Genomic DNA, 18,957 nt, shown 5'->3' with positions numbered 1-18,957 from the left:
ATTTGATCCCAGCTGACGCTACTTGTTCCTTGCTGTCCCGATCTCCGATCGGGGAAATGGCAGCGATGAAGGTGCTAGATCTAAAGAAGGAGCTTAACGCATAGGGTCATTCTACCACCCGCAACAAGAGTGAGCTCATGGAACGATTACAAGCCGTTAAGAGGCTCCGAGTCATTAGGCGACAGATGTTGAATTCGATATTTCTTGCGTTGCGCTCTTGCGGCCAACGTGGTGTTGAATGAAGACGAGGAGTTCTCTGCGAGCCACGCGATGGGCATGACGGTTTACGAGGATTGTACGGAAGAGATCATCTTCTGTGATGATGGAGTCTTCTCCATGGAAACCGCATCTTCGTCCCTGCTGCTTTAGAACCACGAACTTCTGTTAGAACAAACACCGTCTGGTGAATCACAAAATAAGAATAGACCGGACCACCCGACCATCAGACTTTTTTTAAAAAACACCCCTCTCCTTACTGATTAAGGTAGCGCTCGTCAACATGGACCCGATAGAGGAGAGCGCTGGCTGTAGCTGGCTTAACTGTAGCTCAAAAAAGTGTTCACAAAGATCCCTAGAATGCAGGATTCAAGAGCTGGAAAAGCAAATGAGGAATCTTACAGAGCTGCTGCACCAAGTGGACGTACACCGAAAAATATATTGCTTGGTTGGTCAAGATGATAGAGGGTCATGTAAAGAAGAGCCGAGCGATGTTCGAAGGTCGGAAAGTACTGCTATGTTTCATGACCCGTTTTCAAGGCCAGGAGACACGATTCAACAGACAACTAGATGCACAGTTGGGGAACTCGCACGTGCCGCCACCAAAACGTTCCCAAAACATACCGGAGGCTTCTCCTGGTGTGGCGTAGGAACAGCCCACATCCCTTGAGGCAACACTTGTGGGCAACCTGGAGATTCGAAGCGTTTGGCCCATGTTGCCCCTCCGACAAGCGTCAGTGGTCATCTTCACCGCGAGGGGGCCAAGGGCAACTGGCCGCGGGAGCGGCGCTCCGCCGTTGATAAAGGGGCCGTCGCAGCGTATGCGCAGGGGCATTTGGGATCGCGGCGTGGGCGATAGCGGCCATTAAATGTTTACGTGTTGTATGAACCGGTTGATGTGTCATTTCTCGAGACGGGTAGCAGCAAGGAAAATCCCACACACTCTAGGACAATGGTGTGACGAATGCACATGCACAACATGTCAAAGAGCCAGAAACGGGGCGAATAGTTCAAACCAAGCGGTTTGGTTCCGAAGAACCCATTCACATGAGACCCAATAGAACGACAGCCGATTGTGCCATCAAAAATATATTCCACTTCCCTCCGAAGAGTGCCGCAGGAAGTGCTAATCGTAGAGGACACCAATGTGGCTAGCTTTGCCAAAGCCTTCAGCGAACAAATGGAGGACCACCAGAACTTTGAAATGCTGCTGAACAGAGGAACCACGACCCAGCTCGCTCATAATAAGATCACAAAATATGAAGGAGAAGAACGAAGAGCCCCTCGCATAAACACCCATGATCACACACAGGTATAACATACGTATCCTTGTTTCTCCGTCCTCCCAGCTCCCACAAAGAAAAGGTACTTGCAAGCACCACGCATGCGGAGTGCAGCGCACTTGCCTTTCTAGACTGCGCGGTGTTTCGAGTGCACGTGCTATGTGGGCATTGAGCGGGTGCAAAAAACACAGCCTGCTTGTTATAGACAAGTGTAATTAGGGTGTACACATTCCACGTTGGTATAACAAATCTGCTGCGAGGAAATCGTTGTGTAGGTTCATCAAAAGAAGTGGGTCAAGCGTAAAGCAGCACTGACGATCTGCTCCGTCCCAGAGATCAGGTGCAAGCGCAAGGTGATACAGGCAAGTGTGAAGCTGCTAACTGCTAGGTTGAAGAATTGATGTAAGATTCAAGCTAAATACGTTGATCTCAGCAGAGACCTAGCTGCCAACGACATTACGGCGAAGGATGAACTGCATTACTGACACGCGGGGACCCGCCTATGTAGCCCCCACTCAGCACAGTTGGGGATCCTTTTTTTAGGAGGACGAATAGAAAGATGGGATGCAAGAGCGGGTATGCAGTTGAGAAAAGAGCAGGAAATTCAAGATACACAGCGACAATGGAAGACCCCACACGATCAACTGAGGGCCTGGCACGGCCAAGACAACCGCGACTATCCACAATGCCAACGCCGCCCCCCAAGATGGTAACAACACAACGTCTCGACAAGAGCTGGGCTTGCTCCGGTCCCACCGGATTTGGGGACCGGGGAGACTGACGGCGGTTCCTTCCAGTCTACGGCAAGGGCTTACATTACGGCCCAGAAACCAAGATCCCCGATGCAAGGCATGGGACCCGCAGACTGTTTTCATGTGCAAGAATACAGGATGCAGCCAGCCCTGGTTCAGCTTGTCGGCAGAGAGTGGCTGTCGGCTCTTCCGGTGTTCCCGCACGCCGGACTGATGAATCGTGTGAAGATGGTGGGCCCACAGAGCATTTCACGACTGACAACAGAAGGCGCAAGCCCAGGGTCTCCCTCAGGGTTTCCCACACTGACATTGGCGCAGGCACCTTCAATGCAGCATGCAACTCAAATATGCCTTCCGATACTACCGTCAACCTGCCTGCACAATAAGGTTGTGGAGAGTGCAACAAATGTTGAGGGACCAGGAGCAATGGCGGCAACCGCAGGCTCAGCACAATCCCAGGCCAATATAGACGGAGATGCGGCGAACTTGAGCCATAGAATGAGTAGGAGACACAGACGAAAGCGGCGCAAAGGCGAAGTACAGGTGACTCTTAGGGCGGAATTCCAGAACCTTCAAAAACGTAGAGGGAACAAAATGGCAGGTACGATATGAGGGAGGCAGAGAACAAAACACTGTTCGGCGTTGCCGAAATGCACCTACGAGATTTCAAAGCAGCGCCAGTGAACCAGGAATGCTGCTGGGAGGGGTGCAATCGTGAAGTGGGTGAACGGCGAGGAGGGGGCGTGGAGTGATGCGGCGACAGACTCCACCAACTGTCGTCATCCCATATAGCTGACCGGGGAACAAGTAGAGAACCCTGTTGCGGGGTGTGTGCTCTATCTCTCGTTGGGAAATGAGCGGGGTAAAGAAAACGAAAGCATCCTGGAATGTTTTGCAAAGGATGTCAACATAGTGGGGAAAGGCTGAGATGTACTCATCATAGGCGACTTTAATGGTCACATCCCTGAGCTATATAGGTGGGAAGATGGAAATGGCAGGCAACTACGGACGCTAGTGGCGGATCCGCAGCTAGTGGTAGTGAATCTCCGCAAAACGTGTGACGGGCAATACACCTGGTGTGCAAGAGGCAGTGGAACTTGTATATACCCTTTTACTGTTTACTAACATAAACACTGCAACCAGTTGTAATTGATTTTCAGCAGAAATGCTTGAAAAATTACGAGAGTGAGTAGCAAAGGTGGTGGATCTCTTTGAAAAAGTGTTAAACAAAGGGGCGATACATGTTACACACCTTACGTGACTGCGCTTAAGTTTTAGCGGCATTCGAAAGTGTGCCCTAGCGCCAGGAGAAGAAAAACGCGCTGGTGGGACGCAAAAGTCTGACCAGCCATCAAAGTCAGACAGGCCACTAATAAAGAAAATTACTAGTATTCAAGACGCAGCCCATGAGCAGACAACCACAACGAAGTGGAAACTGTAACAAAAACGGACACAATACTCAGACATCTGATCGAGGAGAAAATGCAAACGACGGACTTGAGAAGAACCAAGAACGTTCGCTCCAGCGGAAAGGATGCAGTGAGGAAGTTTTGGAACCAAATTAGTATGCTGGAGGTCCGAGGGCAAACTCCATTCATCCTGTATCAGTGCACAGGGTTCGAAGTGGGCGATGTGGGCTCTCACCTAATGGCACACCTAAAGAAGCTAGGTACTCTTACCTGCACACACGATCAATGCCGATCTAGAATGGGTTGCGGAGTCCCGGAAAATTGGCAATGTAAGCGTGGTTCGCGCACTGGCTAATCTACAAAAAAAAGACATTTCCGAGGGACGGGAGGCTATCCCGGCCACAGACCTCAAGGGTTCGAGAAAGAATGTCGAAGACAACACAACCATTGCAGCATCTATCCTGAATGACATCCTCTGCTCGAAAGTACCTATACCAGAAAGCTGAAGAATCTGCCGAGGGTTTTTTGTTTTGTTTCTTTCTGCGAAAGAGAGCGACAGGTACCTACTCAGCAATCGGCGTCTTACTGTCACAAGCATTGTACACAGAGCATTTGCGTATATTCTCAAGAAGCGGATGGCATCGTGGGCGGAACGAGCGATTTGTCCTGTCCCCTTCTTCTCTTCTTAGTGCGCTCTGTCCTGTCTCCTTCTTCTCTTCTTAGTCATTGGCGCTTGTTAAAGCACAGACTAGAGAGCGGTCACCTTACCGAACTGCAGACGTACTTTCAGCGGGAAGGCCGACTTGTGGATAAACTGTTCGCCATCACACAGTGTATTGAGGCTGCCCGAAAGAAGCCCGACTGCTGCAGTGCTGCTTTCTGGATGTCGCCAAAGCATATGATAGTGTGTCACACTCAAGGCTCTTACATTGGTTGGAGCAGCTAGGGCTACCACAGCAGGGTGTTCCTCTCATCCGATCTGTCTACTCGGTCAACACGGTGAGGGCAGACCTTGCAGGGGTGGAGTCAGAAAGGTAACAGTGAGAAAGGGCCTCCGACAGGCATGCCTACTCTCATCACTTCTACACATGCTGTACGTATCTCGGATGGAAGAGAGGCAGTCGAGAGTGGGCTTCTCACTGAACCATCTAGAGAATGGCGAGGAGGTGAAATGGGTACTGCCAGGTCTCACTTACGCCGACGATATCGGGCTCATGACTAAGACGTTAGAGGATATGCAGCAGCTACTGGACGTGTGTACTGAACAGGCAACAGTGCTACACCTAAGTTCTTGTCCAAAGAAATCAGCAATGGTAGAGTTCGCAGAACCTGAAGCGACAATATGCTATTTCCTAAATTTGGAAGCGAGGTTGTGACTATTCCGAACTCTTATAAATACTTATGGATTGCCCTTAGAGCATGCTCGGGAATACCTCCAAGAGCGCCACGCACACCTACGCCAGTCAGCCCTCCGAGGAGCCAATATACTCCGCAATCGCAGTCTGCGTAGCTGCATCCGGCTCCTCGTGACACGGGCGGTGTTTAACAAACTGATGGCACCAAGGCTGACTTCTGCCAATGCAGTTATTTGCATCTCTTGCGGAGTTCGATAGATCCTGGATTTTAGACAATGAGAGGTAGGGCGAGAGCCACCGGGCTGCCATGACAATGTGACCAACGAGGCCGACCAGGGGAACCTGGGAGAGTCGAGTTTTGAGGCGAGAGAGGCGGCCAGTAACATAGGCAACGAGGCACAACCACGGCGCATGAATCGCTGCAGATGGGCCAAAAGGTTTTTCATCTGCACACACATAGCGGGAGCGCAGACACGATGGCAGAGGCGGTTGTATCAACTTGAGAAAAACTTCGGTCTCTTTGCGGGGCACGTGGAGGCACTCACGGGAAGGAAGTGGGAGGCAGAAGTGCGGAGGAGAGTGCGCGAAAAAGAAGCCTTCCTGCAGGTAGACGCGGCCTAGGTGAAGTCGACTATGACGCTATACAGGGAGGACAAATCAAACATCTCGACCGACACGTCGTGGCATAGTCTATGAGAACAGCTTGAGTAGTCTGCTGTTCGAGGCTCCAGCGAGGTATCTGCGAACGCTGGACTATCGAAAGCACTGTGATCCCAAGATTGAATCTACACAGTGGCGTGCTTGCGGGGAAGTAGTCGAAACAGTGAAACACCTCGTGATAATGATAATGATAATACTTATATGAAATTCAGAGAGATCCCGGTGGTTGCAGAGAAACCGAAGATCCATACCAGAGGCCTGCACACAAAATAAAAAAGGGTATAAAAAATGAAAGCCGTTTACAACTCCCTGTAACGCCGAATGAGAGCGCAGCTCTTGAGGAGGAGGGAAGGGTACTGAGGATCACGTGTTCTCGGGGGGGGGGGGGGGTGCGGTTACGTGACCTGGGGTTGTGGTCACGACCTGGTGATGTGGTCACGTGACCTCAGTGGGGGGTCACGCGACCCCCCAGAGAAATTTTAGAGCGCAGCTCTTAGGCGCCCGTCTCCGGCTGAAGGGGCGGCGCCGTCGGCGTAACCGCGTGTTGCACGCAACACAAGTTGCGTGCAAGCCGCGTTGCATGCAACCCGCCGGCGTCGGCGTAACTACGCGTTGCATGCAGCCCAGGTTGCATTTAGACCAGGTTGCATGCAACCCTGCGACGCCCCCGAGGTCACGTGACTCCCCTGAGGTCACGTGACGCCCGTCCCCGAGGTCACGTGACTAGTGGTGCAAAAACTATCGATACTCTCGATAGTTTTTCGAAAACTATCGATAGTGTCGCAGAACTATCGATAGTTTTTCGATAGCCGACTATCGATAGTACTATCTATCGACTATCAATAGTACTATCGATAGTTTTTCGATAGTCGACTATCGATAGTACTATCTATCGACTATCAATAGTACTATTGATAGTTTTTCGATAGTCGACTATCGATAGTACTATCAATAGTTTTTCGATAGTCGACTATCGATAGTACTATCGATAGTGTTTCGATAGTCGACTATCGATAGTTTTTCGATAGTCGACTATCGTTAGTTTTTCGATAGCCGACTATCGATAGTTCTGCGACATTATCGATAGTTTTATTATTATCGGTAGTCCGATTTCTGGCGACTTTCGATACTATCGATAGTGCTGTCGATAGTTTTGCATTACTAGAGCGAACAGAGTTGCCGCACCGAAGCTCGCTTTCCTTCTCTCGTCTCTTTGCCGAAACTCTCGTCTATTCGGCATCACTGAAAGCTGAATCAAAGTTGGGATGGTAGGTGCTTGGGCTAGTTGGGTATCTCATTTGAAAAAAATAAAGCGAGAAACAGAGAAGAGGGAGCGACGCAAACTACTAGTGTCGCAAAACAATTGATAGTAAACCGCCGACAGTACTATCGATAGGTTTACGATAGTCGACTATCGATAGTACTATCGATAGTTTTTTGATAGTAAACCGTCGACAGTACTACCGATAGGTTTACGATAGTCGACTATCGATAGTTTTTCGATAGTCGAACTATCGATAGTACTATCGATAGTTTTTTTACTATCGATAGTCAGATTTCTGGCGACTATCGACGATATTATCCATAGTACTATCGATAGTGTTGCACCACTACACCTGACCCCCAATGTCACGTGACCTCCCCCCCCGCCTGCCGAGGCCACGTGAACCCCCCGAGGTCACGTGACCCCCGATGACGTCATCAGTGACGTCACTGATGACGTCACCGGCATCCGCATCGTCATCGTCATCATCACTGATGACGTCATCAGTGGCGTCACTGATGACGTCGCCGGCATCCGCATCGTCATCATCGCTGATGGCGTCATCAGTGACGTCACAGACATCATCGTCATCGTCGCGTGACCCCCAGGTCACGTGCCCCTTCTTCGACGTCACGTGAACCCCCCACCAAGGTAAGAGGCCCCCTCCCCCCCAGGTCACTTGACCCACCCCCCAGTACCCTTCTCAAGAGCTGCGCTCTAATTCGGCATTACAGGGAGCTGTAAACGGCTTTCATTTTTTCCGCTAGATTTAGCGGGGAAACTTTTCCGCTAGATTTAATGGGAAAATTTTTCCGCAGCGGGGAAATATTTTCGCTAGATTGAGCGGGAAATATTTTCCGCTAGATTTAGCGGGGAAATTTACCCATAATGCACCGCGCCGTTACGCCGGCGGTGACGCCGCTTAAGCCGGAAACGGGCGCCTAAGAGCTGCGCTCTAAAAGTGGAAGCCGTTTACATCTCCCTGTAATGCCGAATTGGAGCGCAGCTCTTGAGGAGGAGTAGGGAAGGTTACTAAGGAGTTATGTGACCTCTGGGGGGATCACGTGACCTCGGTGGGGGGACATGTGACATTGGGGTGGGCCACGTGACCTGGAGGTCACGTGACCCCCCCAGGTAACGGACCCCCAGAGATATTTTTTCGCTAGATTTAGTGGAGAAATTTTTCCACTAGATTTAGTGGGAACATTTTTCCGCTAAATCTAGCAGGGAAATTTTTCCGCTAGGTTTAGTGGGGAAACTTTTCCGCTACATTTAGCGGGAAACTTTTCCTCTAGATTTAGTGGTGTAATTGTTCCGCTAAATTTAGCGGGGAAATTTTTTCGCTAGATTTAGTGTTGTAATTGTTCCGCTAAATCTAGCGGGGAAATTTTTCCGCTAGGTTTAGCGGCGTAATTTTTTTGCTAGATTTAGCGGGGAAACTTTTCCGCTAGATTTAGTTGTGTAATTGTGCCGCTAAATCTAGCGGGAAAAATTTTCCGCTAAATTTAGCGGGGAAATTTTTCCGCTAGATTTAGTGGTGTTATTGTTTCGCTAGATTTAGCGGGTAAATTTTTCCGCTAGATCTAGCGGTGAAATTTTTCCGCTAGATTCAGCGGGGAAATTTTCCCGCTAGATTTAGCGGGGGAATTTTTCCGCAAGATTTAGCGGGGAAATTTACCCATAATGCACCGCTCAAGCCGGAAACGGCCGTCTAAGACGGCTCTAAAAGTAGGAAGGGTGATTATGGGCTGATTAATATACAAGAAGCATTGTGCTCCAGCACAGGCCTGTTCTCAGAGCAATTTCTTTTTCTGCGGGTACTCTGCGATGTCTGTGAGTATCCTGCGAGGCCCTCACGCCACCTCCGATGGAACATCGCCAACCCCATGCCGGGAGGACGCTAGCACAGGCACTGTGGTTCCCGTTAACGTCAGACACGGGCAATGCGTCCAGAAGTGGAGCAGGTGGAATGTGTGGGAGGAATTCCAACATGGCCTGTTCAGCCGCATCACCAACAGCTTGGTCGGACACTGACTCGTGTATGCAGTGTCCACCGAGGACGAAGGCAGGACTTGAGCACTGTTGGCACAAGATAACTAACTTCAAAAAGTGGTGGATTGTTTAATTCATTTTTTATAAGGGCACGATTATTTGAGCTCGCCTGTTACGAAAGGAACAGCCAAAGGATCAGCAGCAGCATCACCTTTAAGACGCCCGTTTCCGCGTTTCGTGGCTTAGCCGTCGCCGTCGGCGTCGGCGTAAACACCCCGCTAAATTTAGCGGAAAACTGAGTTGATGCTCAGGTCGAGTGACGTCAATTTTCCGGCTAAATCTAGCGGAGAAACTTAATTTGTCATGGGTGACGCGACACGAAGTGATGTGACGTCATTTTCCCCGCTACATTTTGAGGTAGAATGACGTCACATGACTTCATGTCACGTCATCCATGAACAAATTCAGCGAGAGGGGGAGCGGAGGAGGGAAGAAGGAGGAGGAGGGGGAGGACGAGAAAGAAAGTCGAGGAGGAGGAAGAGAAGAGGAGGAGGGGAGGGTACGGAGGAGGAGGAGGGACATAGGCTCCACTCCGTAGCTTCCCCTCATCCTCAAGAGCTACTCTCCACTGTCGCATTAGAGATTTGTAAACGTCTCATTTTTTAACATGAACTTTTACCAAACTCGCAAAATTATCTCTCTCTCTTTTTCTTAATCTTTCTCTCAATTCGATAATGGCACCGTATATTAAGATACATTCTTGAGGTATGTAAATCGAAACACCTCGGCCTCCTCTTTATTACGATTTTCTAAACTAAGTGTAAAAAATATTGAATATGGAATACGTAGTGCTGGATCCTTGAGAGTGCCCCGTCCTAGAACAAACTACGGGCTTCAAATGGTACAATATACGCTACTAACAGAACGAAACTTTTTAGAAGACCAAAATGCTTGCCTTGGCGCGCTTAATACAAAAACAATACGCAAAATATTCCCCTAATACATTTATTGTTTTCTCTTGCATTGCAGTGATTATTTCTTTCGTCCTTTCATTTAGTATTTTTTTTTTCTGTCGGCCGATCGGCCAGTAGGGGGTTAGGGGCTTTGTCAGTCTGCACTACTGCAGGTTTTTCCCCGTCTCCGTCACCCATATGTCAGATCGCAATAAATATACGAATTCAATTTAATTGAAGTTGCTTCTCTCCTCTACAGAGGACACCCCGAAGGTCTTCAATCTCGACACTGCAGTGAACAAGTTCGTTAAAGTTTTTGAAGAAGTCTACCAAGTCATCGTGATCTGGACTGACACGACGTCGGAGCGTGAAGAATTGAAACAATGGGTCGCCACTAAAAAGTATGTAAACCTTATACTAAACTTTTAAACAAATGAACGGATACTGCGACATTTTTATGTTACGCGTATGTTTCTTTGGAAGCCTTTCATCGCGGTGTTATCAATGAAGTGCTTCAGCAGGCGGTGTCCTCCTTTACTTGGTTTTTCTTTAGGTCCAGACACAGCCGACAATACGAGCTCATGGACCAATCAGACAGCGACAAAAGCGCATAATCACGGTGTTCGTCATGTATCAGTACGTGTTCTAACATCGCCGAACCAATCCTAACTAAAAATAGGCCTAGTAACTTGTACTTTTGATGCTACCCGATTTGTCCCGTTACGTCGCAGCCTCGGCCGCATCTTGATTTATGCTGAAAAGAATCGGTCGGAAAAGGGGGGGGGGGACCATGAAATGCAGAAGGCAGAACTTAAAGGGGCGATGCAACGACTTTTTGTACTTGTGCAAATACCGCTTAGAACGGATTCCTGCCCCAATGAAAAACCCAGTATAACGTTTCACTACTGGTATTGTTTCTGGAAACCCAAAAACAAATTGCAGACGAAGGAATAATTTTTTGGAAAACATGAAATCCAGATAGAGTCCAGATAGATTTTCAGTTCAATAATCCAGAGAGCGAAAAAGTATGATGGGTTTTCGGTAGGGCGACGTTAATGACCTGTAAAACACCCGTTCAGTTTTCACCACACGCAATCGAAGTCGCAAAAAAAAATTAAAGAAAAAACTTTCAGCCTTTTCACTCCGGCGAAGAAGGAAGAGCATCGCAGCTATAGCTTCTGTTCTCGGTGGTGTGGATTTCCAGGCGAGCGATCTGCTCTTCTTTCGTAAGGGAATCTGAAGCGCTCGACGCAGTGGAACTTTAGGTGATAGCGGCTTCGCGGCAGTTGCGGAACTATTCGCGCTGCTTCGCAAGTCGCCGCTCGTTCCACTGCCGCTCTTCTTCCGAAGAAAGGTTGCCGCCATCTATGAGCGACGACGGCAACCACTTGTCTGGTTGCCGCCGTCGCTCATAGGTGGCGGTAGCTGTCCAGAGTTCGCTGTCATCTTTTGTAATCCGGCGGACATGATCCTGGGGAAACTAGCCCCTAACAGCTCCGCTATAAAAACGAGCACCGTTCACCCCCTCAACTCGCAGCCAGAACAAGCGGCCACGTAATTCGGAGCCGATAACATGCCGCCAATGTTGCTCATAGCCACGGGGTTGGCAAAGCACGGGACACGTGCTGAGATGCGAACGTTGCTATGATTCGGTTATTCGAGCGATGAGACACGGGCTACTACACCCGAATGCTTCTCGAGTTATCGATTAACACGAGGCCAAATCGAGCGTCCACGCAATGATCGGGTCCAATCTATGGGCCTTAATGAAATATCGCCACTGGAAGGTACTGCGACCGCCCAGCTACGTCATCCAGTTTTCCGCAGGAGAGTTCGAATGAAAAAGTTCGCTTTTCTCCTTGAAATTACACCGCAACAAAGTTTCTTGGCCAGTGGCGTTGCGTGCAAGTATCCTTGAGTACCACCAGTGCCAGTAAGCTCGTGCAAAGTGAAAAACATTCGATGTGAATATCGTTGCATAGCCCCTTTAAAAACTGAGATGTTCAGCCCAGAACACGTACTGTCACGATCACTGTGAGTAAATGCCGCGCCGCATCGCCCGCGAAACTATGCGCTTAAAGTCCCTTGATATTACTTTTACAAGTGACGACAACCAACGCAAATGACAAAGCACTTTCCTCTGGAACAAAATGATGTCATTCAGTTCAAACTTCTGCTGTGCGCTGCCATTCGCTTCCTAAAACCTGCACCGTCACGCAGTCGGCGCTTCAAAGAATGTCGCTACTTGTAGGGAGCTCTTATATAGGGACTTTGAGTACTCTAAAGTTTCTATATAAGAGCTTCCTACAAAGAGCGACATTGTTTGAAGCGCGGACTGCGTGACGGTGCAGGTTTTAGGAAGCGAATGCCGGCGCACAGCAGAGGTATAACCTGAATGGCCCCATTTTGTACCAGCGAAATGTGCTTTGTCATTTGTATTGGTTGTCGTTACTTGTAAAAGAAGTATCTAGGGACTTTACTCTCTTTGAGATCAGGTTCAACCGCAGCCGGTGCAGCATCCCATTAGCCAATCAACCAGCACCAAACATGCACCGTCACGGCGTTCGCCACACCCCGCGTCTCTAAAGCTGCCGGTGACTCTAGCAGACGATCCGGAAGTGCAGAGTAGTGCAACGTTCGTTGAAGGCCACGATTCATCCGCAAAGAGTCTATCTACACGAAGCATTCGAAACGAGGGCACCGGTACTACCTTGGGTCACACGAAGCGGCGTTCACACTCAGATTGGTCGCCATGGTACCGCTATACACAGAGAAAGATATTAAACATTTTCCGATAAAAAATGACAGACCTTTACAATCTCCTGTAACGCCTAATTATAGCGCAGCTCCTGAGGAGGATGAGGGGAAGGAACGGAAAGGAGGGTACGCCCCTCTTCCTTATCCGTACTGTCCTCTCCTGCTCCTATCCCATTTAGCGGGAAATTTTCGCTAAATTTGGCGGAAAAATTTTTTCCTCAACTTAGCGGAAACATTTTTTCGATAAGCTTAGCGGTGAATTTTTTTGCCGCTGAATTTAGGTACACTTCTTCGCTAAACTTAGCGGGTAATTTCTTCCGCTATCGGGGAAAATTTTGGCTAAATTTAGCGGGGACATTTTACTGCGAAATCTAGCAGGGAAATACCTCCGCTAAATTTAGAAGGGAAATTTTTCAGTTGAATTTAGCGAGAAAATGTTTCCGCTAAATTTAGCGGGGAGTTTTCCCGCTAAGTTTAGCGGGGAAATTTTCCCGCTGAATTTAGCGAAGATATTTTTCCGCTAAATTTAGTGGGGAAATTTACCCATGACCGCGCGGTGACATCACGAGGGACCCTCGTGACGTCACACGTGACGTGGTTATGGGAAACTTCCCATAATGCACCGCGTGGTTACACCGATGTCGACGCCGACAGCGACGCCGCTCAAGCCGGAAACTGGCGCCTAAGAGCTGCGCTCTAAAAAATAAATTAAGGCTCGCCGAGAGCTTTTGTCTTGCCCACGCCTGTATTGCCAGCAATGGTACAAAATTTGCTCAGTCACTGATCAACGGTTTATTAATTGCTTCGTTTGTTTTAAAATGTATACTTGGATCGATTCGATGGTGTCTTTTATTTCGCAGATTTTATCTAAAAGTCGACATGGACCATATGCAACTGGGGAAGCCAATACCAAGAAACACTATCCGCACTCTTCTGTACGCCAATCTCTATGAAAACAAAGCGAAAAAAAACCAAACGTACACCGTCACGCACACTACCATTCGCAAAGAAAAAACATCTACCACAGTGAAACAAGGATTCAGCGTTGGCCTTGAGGTGTCGGGAGGTGTCGGATTTAAAGATAAATTCGGACTGAGTGCCACAGTCGGCACTAAGTACGAGAAAGAAACCGCCTCGACTGACGCTCAGACGAAACTCAAGACCTTTGAAATCGCCACGGGAGTCAACGTTTTTCCTAACAAGACCGTCGAAGTACTGTGGTACGCCAACACCGCCACAACAGTGAGTGATTTATTTATATTTCTAGCCGGGCTGCCCCTACCACCCTTATGAAGTAGGTGAGGGTAGAAATGGATGTTTATGAGTAACAAACCATATGCACTATTTGCATTACAAGTCGTGTTTATTTTTATCATAGTAGGTTGTTTTGTATTGCTCCGAATCTACGTTTGTCCGATCAAATATTTCTATGCCACCATCAATAGTGTTTCTTCATCATTGTTTCCTCAACATATTTCTCTTTTATATTGTGATCAAATTGAAATGATTTTGTATTAACATTCCCTACACGAAAAGCTACGTAACAGTTCTGGCTATCATTATAAAAAAAAAAATAGATTGCGAATTCTTTATACAGGAGGAAAGAAGTGTTGATTATAATATTATCTAGGGAAAAATCTAAATAAGTTTTTTATTTGAAAAATAACCTTTGAAGGTTGGTATGTTCCCAGTTTCATATTACTGAAACACAAACAAAGGTATCGACGTAATCATAAACGGTATTGCTAGGACATCCAATCTTTTTATCTAAATTTTAAAGACTCTACAGAAGGGATGAGTGAAAAATTGAAAAACGCAGCATCGATTTTTTACGTACGTCAATTACACGGACGGTAGTACTTGCACATCATTGAAACACCGCATTCAGGCAGACAAAACCCACAAAAAACAGGTTTTGAGATAGATTTTTTAAGGGTGCCACAAATGTCTCACCTAAGATTTATGACTACGAATGCTTTTCTTTTCCTTTTCAGGATATTCCCTGGACCTGTAATGTGACCATTAGTGGATACTTTGCTATGAAGATCGACCGAGCGCTGCAAGGCACCAACATTCTGATCTTGCCAGCGACTTACCTCGCCCTTGCGAACAAGGAACTGCAAGTAGTGGGCGCCAGGCACGTGCGTTTTCAAATGTCTGGTGTATTCACAAAAGTCAACGTGCCGGAGTCTGACATCTACTCAAACGACGTGACAGACACTCTGAAGGGCAAAATAATGGAAACTCTTTGAAGGTCTCGATTATTTGGGTAAACTTAATAAGCAGGTGGGCGCTTTTGACGCAATAAAATGCCTCTTAAACCTCCGCAACGGTAAGACTGGTGATGGCTGTGCTCAGGTTCTCGGTACGTATTCGCTCTCTAGGCGTGCGTGAGGCATTTCCTTTTTATTGCATTTAAAGCCTAATGTATCGTGAAGATCTTAGTGCAGTATACAATACCCATCTTAGAAGACATCGCTCGCAATAATAAAGCAAACAAAATTAGTAAAAATTTTGATATTGTCGAAAACATGCTTCTAAGCGATAATGTATTTCGGCTTGTCATACAACCTTACTATTAAAACGTGGCGCGTAAAATGAAAAATCACCCTTGTTCGTCCCCACGACCATACCGCCCTCTATTCAAGAACGATAATTCGAGCTGTTTGTTCCTCGGACAGTTCGTTGATCTCAGTAGAGTTAATCCCTATATTAAGCTATATTTAGAAAGAGGCTTTGGTAAAACAATTACTTGGTTCCGCGATTTACAATTTGCGACCACCGGCGCATGTTCAGTGAAGTCTCCGTCCGCGAAAATCGTGACGACGGATTCAGAGCGACGAGGCCTCCTCTACCTCTCCGTCCCTCCCGGCTTCTGGTTTCGCCAGGGCACGTCGAAGCGGCGAAATCAGTCGTTCGTTGTAGCGATTGAACGGTGAGTTTGTTTTCATTACTTCGGTCATTTGTAGAGCAGCAGGGGAGGTCATTAGCATTTCAGAAGGTGATAAAGCTGCAGGACTTCCCTGTTCGGTGGGCGCTCGTTGACTGACGCGGGCAAAAAAGCCGTTCACACCTTTGCCACCGAGTTGCACGGAGAAAGACAGGACCGGTGTTTAAGCCGCTTGCGACATCTTAGGACGAGCTCCTCACCACCGCATCCGGTCCTAAGATCTCGCAAGAGGCATAGAAACCGGTCTTGTCTCTCTCGGTCGTCCTCGGTCGCAAGTGTGTGAACGGCGCTGTTTTCACACGACAGAGTTTTTCTCCGGAGAGAGCTGCATTCGTCACCACGTTTGGAGGTTGCCTGTGTGACCTCGCGGATGCATGCTAATCCCCATGTTGTATTTTGTGTGCGTTGCTTTCACAGTCAGCATGCGTATTCGTTCCGTCATGTGCTTGTGTTTGTAGCACCCAATGCTCTTTCTTCGAGTGCTCCGGAAATTTATGACCCAGCGGGAACATTCCACCAAGCCACCCGCGAACTGGCAGGCGACCACGGGCCCTTCTGTAAACAGCCCTAGCTGCGCTTCGGAGGGGCGGCTTCTGGTCACTCGACACCGCGTTCTCTCTTTCCCCTTCTCCCGCGTTTGAATTCCCCGCAACGTTTGATGCTGAAGTGAAGTATTTTTCCAGAGTTGAAAAGGGTCGAAAGTTTCGTGTCTCTCTCTCTCTCTGGAACAGCGACTGGCTGATTCCGAAACACCGTGTGCAATGAAGTTAGCCGGCAGGTAGTATTATCTAAACACCTCCCACTCCACCGAGAGCTGGTGAGAATGTTCCGATCGTCCGGCGCTCCGGCGACAAAGGAAGATGGTGTGCGAAAATGAGTCCCACAATTTACAGGATGCGCAGCAACTTCAGCTGTCGGACGACGCCATCTCCAGCTGTTTTAATGGTCGGGGAAAAAACCCCAGTAAATGTTGATGGTGATTCTTTTCTTACTGAGGCGCCGCGGACCCCCGATGGCTTCGTTGATGATGGTTTGTAAGTAACTTTATGTACAAGGAACAGAAAAAATCTAACAGGTTTTACGAGTCAAAAAGGGAACTTTCTCGGCTCGAGCTCTCGACAGAAATGCTGTTGCTGGGGCAACTTAATCCTTAAATAGCCCGGCATTCGCGCAACTCTTTCATTAAGGAAAAAAAAACGCATTGAGAACAAAGCTCTACGCTGACGTCATTTTCCTCTAACGCTATTCGTTAACTCTGACATCATTTTGTCTTTGCTCGTCTCATTTGTTGATTCTAACGTCAGGTCTCAAGTTAGGCGTCCTTGTCCTTGTCGCGTTTTAACAAGACGTCACGGCACATTGACAGCATGATACACCAGGATGTTTCATGACGCACGACACGTGACACGGCGTCGTCACGGGAGGGCTGATAGTTTCACGTAACGCAAACTCACTTGACCACGTACGTCATGTTATTTGACACCGTGATGTGGCATCGTAGCTTGACGTCAAGTGGTCACGTCAGGTGACATGACGTGATACCGTGACGTCACGCGACTTCAATTGACAGCAATACATGGCATCGTGACGTGGTAACCTGATGTCAGGTGACACCATTACCTGACAACTTGACGGCCCGTCACGAGACATGAGGTGGCACAATTATGTGATTTCGTCACGTCACGTAATAACAGGATGTCACGTGGCACATACCTTCGCACGGCTCCGGACTGTCACAGAGTCACGAGACGTTGTGACGCCATTTATTCACTGAACCTTCCCAATGCGCCCGTTCATTGAAATCATTATTTGCCTACAATAAAAGGGGTGTGAAGAGACCCGATCAATGCTATGCAGTTAGAACGCCTTTGGAAAAAGCAAAAGAGACAATGTTTTTCTTTTCTGTTTGTTTGTTTTATGCCTTACCTGAAAAAGGCGTCATATATGACAAAACAGTGAAGTGAGTTTGGCACGCTGCGGCAACGTTTATAAATGCATGGCCTGGTAGGCGGCCTTCACAACCCAGGATGCGCGAATTAGTCATCTCAAAAAGCGCGGCAACCATGCTCCATAATGTAGGAGTTTTCAGCACTTCTAAGTGCTGAAAACTCCTACATGTTCGCACCTTGGAAACGTAAAAATGGCACCGAGCGGGGATCACACGACCTTTCTTCGGTAGAACATGGCGTGCGAGATTTTTGGTGGCGCGCAAAGTTCTCCTCTGCCCATTACATTTGTGGGGAGCTACCTGCTTGCCCAGGAGGTTCACATAAAAAATTTAAAGAATTTTTCAGTCTCGGGTAATTTTACAGTAAAGTCACAGCGATAACTGCGACATGTTATGGCAAAGTTGTTGGACATCGGCGTCGCGTTTACACACACAGTCTGGCAGCGGGGCGCGTGAACAAAAGTGTTTGGAACAAAGCAGACATCGGTTTTGTTTCGTACGCTTTTGTTTTGTTCCATTTTGTTCCGAACGCTTTTATTTTGTTTTGTTTTTGTTCTGGAGCACGTGAAAGCGCGTCTCCAGGCACGAGCTCTTGACATTGTGACAGTGCTACGACGGCATTTTGTTATAGGCTTTTTTTTTGTTCCAGATAGCGCGTGCTTAGTTCACTACAAAAGTTACAGGTGGACACTTAAGCTTCGCCTTTAAGAGTGACACGCCTTAGGTAACCATATAAACCCCCGCTCGTTCCCAAGCCGTACGAGCGTCAGTGCGTGGCCTAGCCGGTCGCGTGTCTGGCTACCAGCCGTAGGGTCGTGGGTTAGAATCCCGCCTCCGCGCAAAAAAACTTCACCTTTATTTCTTTAAGGAAAATTAATTACTTTTTAAAGTGAAATAATTTGAAACATGTGGCGACCTTTCATTCGCATTACATATTTGAATTAGTTTCATTTCACGCGTGAGGTCACGTTTCACGTGAGTGTTGTTTGAAGTTCCCCCGCAAGCTCATAAGGCTGTGACGTCGTGACACTATCGACCAATCAGGATTTTCCCGTCCTGCGACGCCGGCTTTTCTGGGGAAACGAGCTCCTAAACTCTATCGCGTTAAAAACGCTACGTTGGGAGTGCGTCTGTACATACGGTGAAAACAATGGGCGCGTTAAGTTAGTGAGCTCCAGACTCCGGACATCTGCGCTGGAGCGCGCGGGTTCGGAGCGTAGCTTAACTATGGTGCCTGGAACGCGTCTCCGACTGGTGTGTTTAGCGCCCTATCCCGCCCATACATCAAAAGTGGTCCCAAGGTGGCAACAAATGACGCGAGTGTCATGCTGTTGCCTGTCGCGATCCTGGCGGTTGGCCGTAGAAATGCTGGCGAAAAGCTCGAGCGAACGCGAGTGTCGCTGTCGTCACGGCGTCGC

At 48.2% G+C, this 18,957-nt stretch overlaps 1 protein-coding gene across 1 annotated transcript in view; it reads left to right on the top strand.

The window, feature by feature from the left end:
* Positions 1–14,893, top strand: part of LOC115311187 — a 29,993-nt gene extending 15,100 nt beyond the window's left edge. The window contains exons 3-5 of the mRNA XM_040221471.1: positions 10,144–10,285; positions 13,502–13,883; positions 14,636–14,893. Coding sequence (XP_040077405.1) covers positions 10,144–10,285; positions 13,502–13,883; positions 14,636–14,893 — 782 coding nt within the window. The remainder of the gene's footprint in view (positions 1–10,143; positions 10,286–13,501; positions 13,884–14,635) is intronic.
* Positions 14,894–18,957: the final 4,064 nt, after the last annotated feature.

Source organism: Ixodes scapularis, unplaced genomic scaffold (genome assembly GCF_016920785.2).
Source record: "Ixodes scapularis isolate PalLabHiFi unplaced genomic scaffold, ASM1692078v2 PGA_scaffold1__304_contigs__length_218370807, whole genome shotgun sequence".
Lineage (NCBI taxonomy): Eukaryota > Metazoa > Arthropoda > Arachnida > Ixodida > Ixodidae > Ixodes > Ixodes scapularis.
This window is presented reverse-complemented; position numbering and strand designations above follow the sequence as displayed.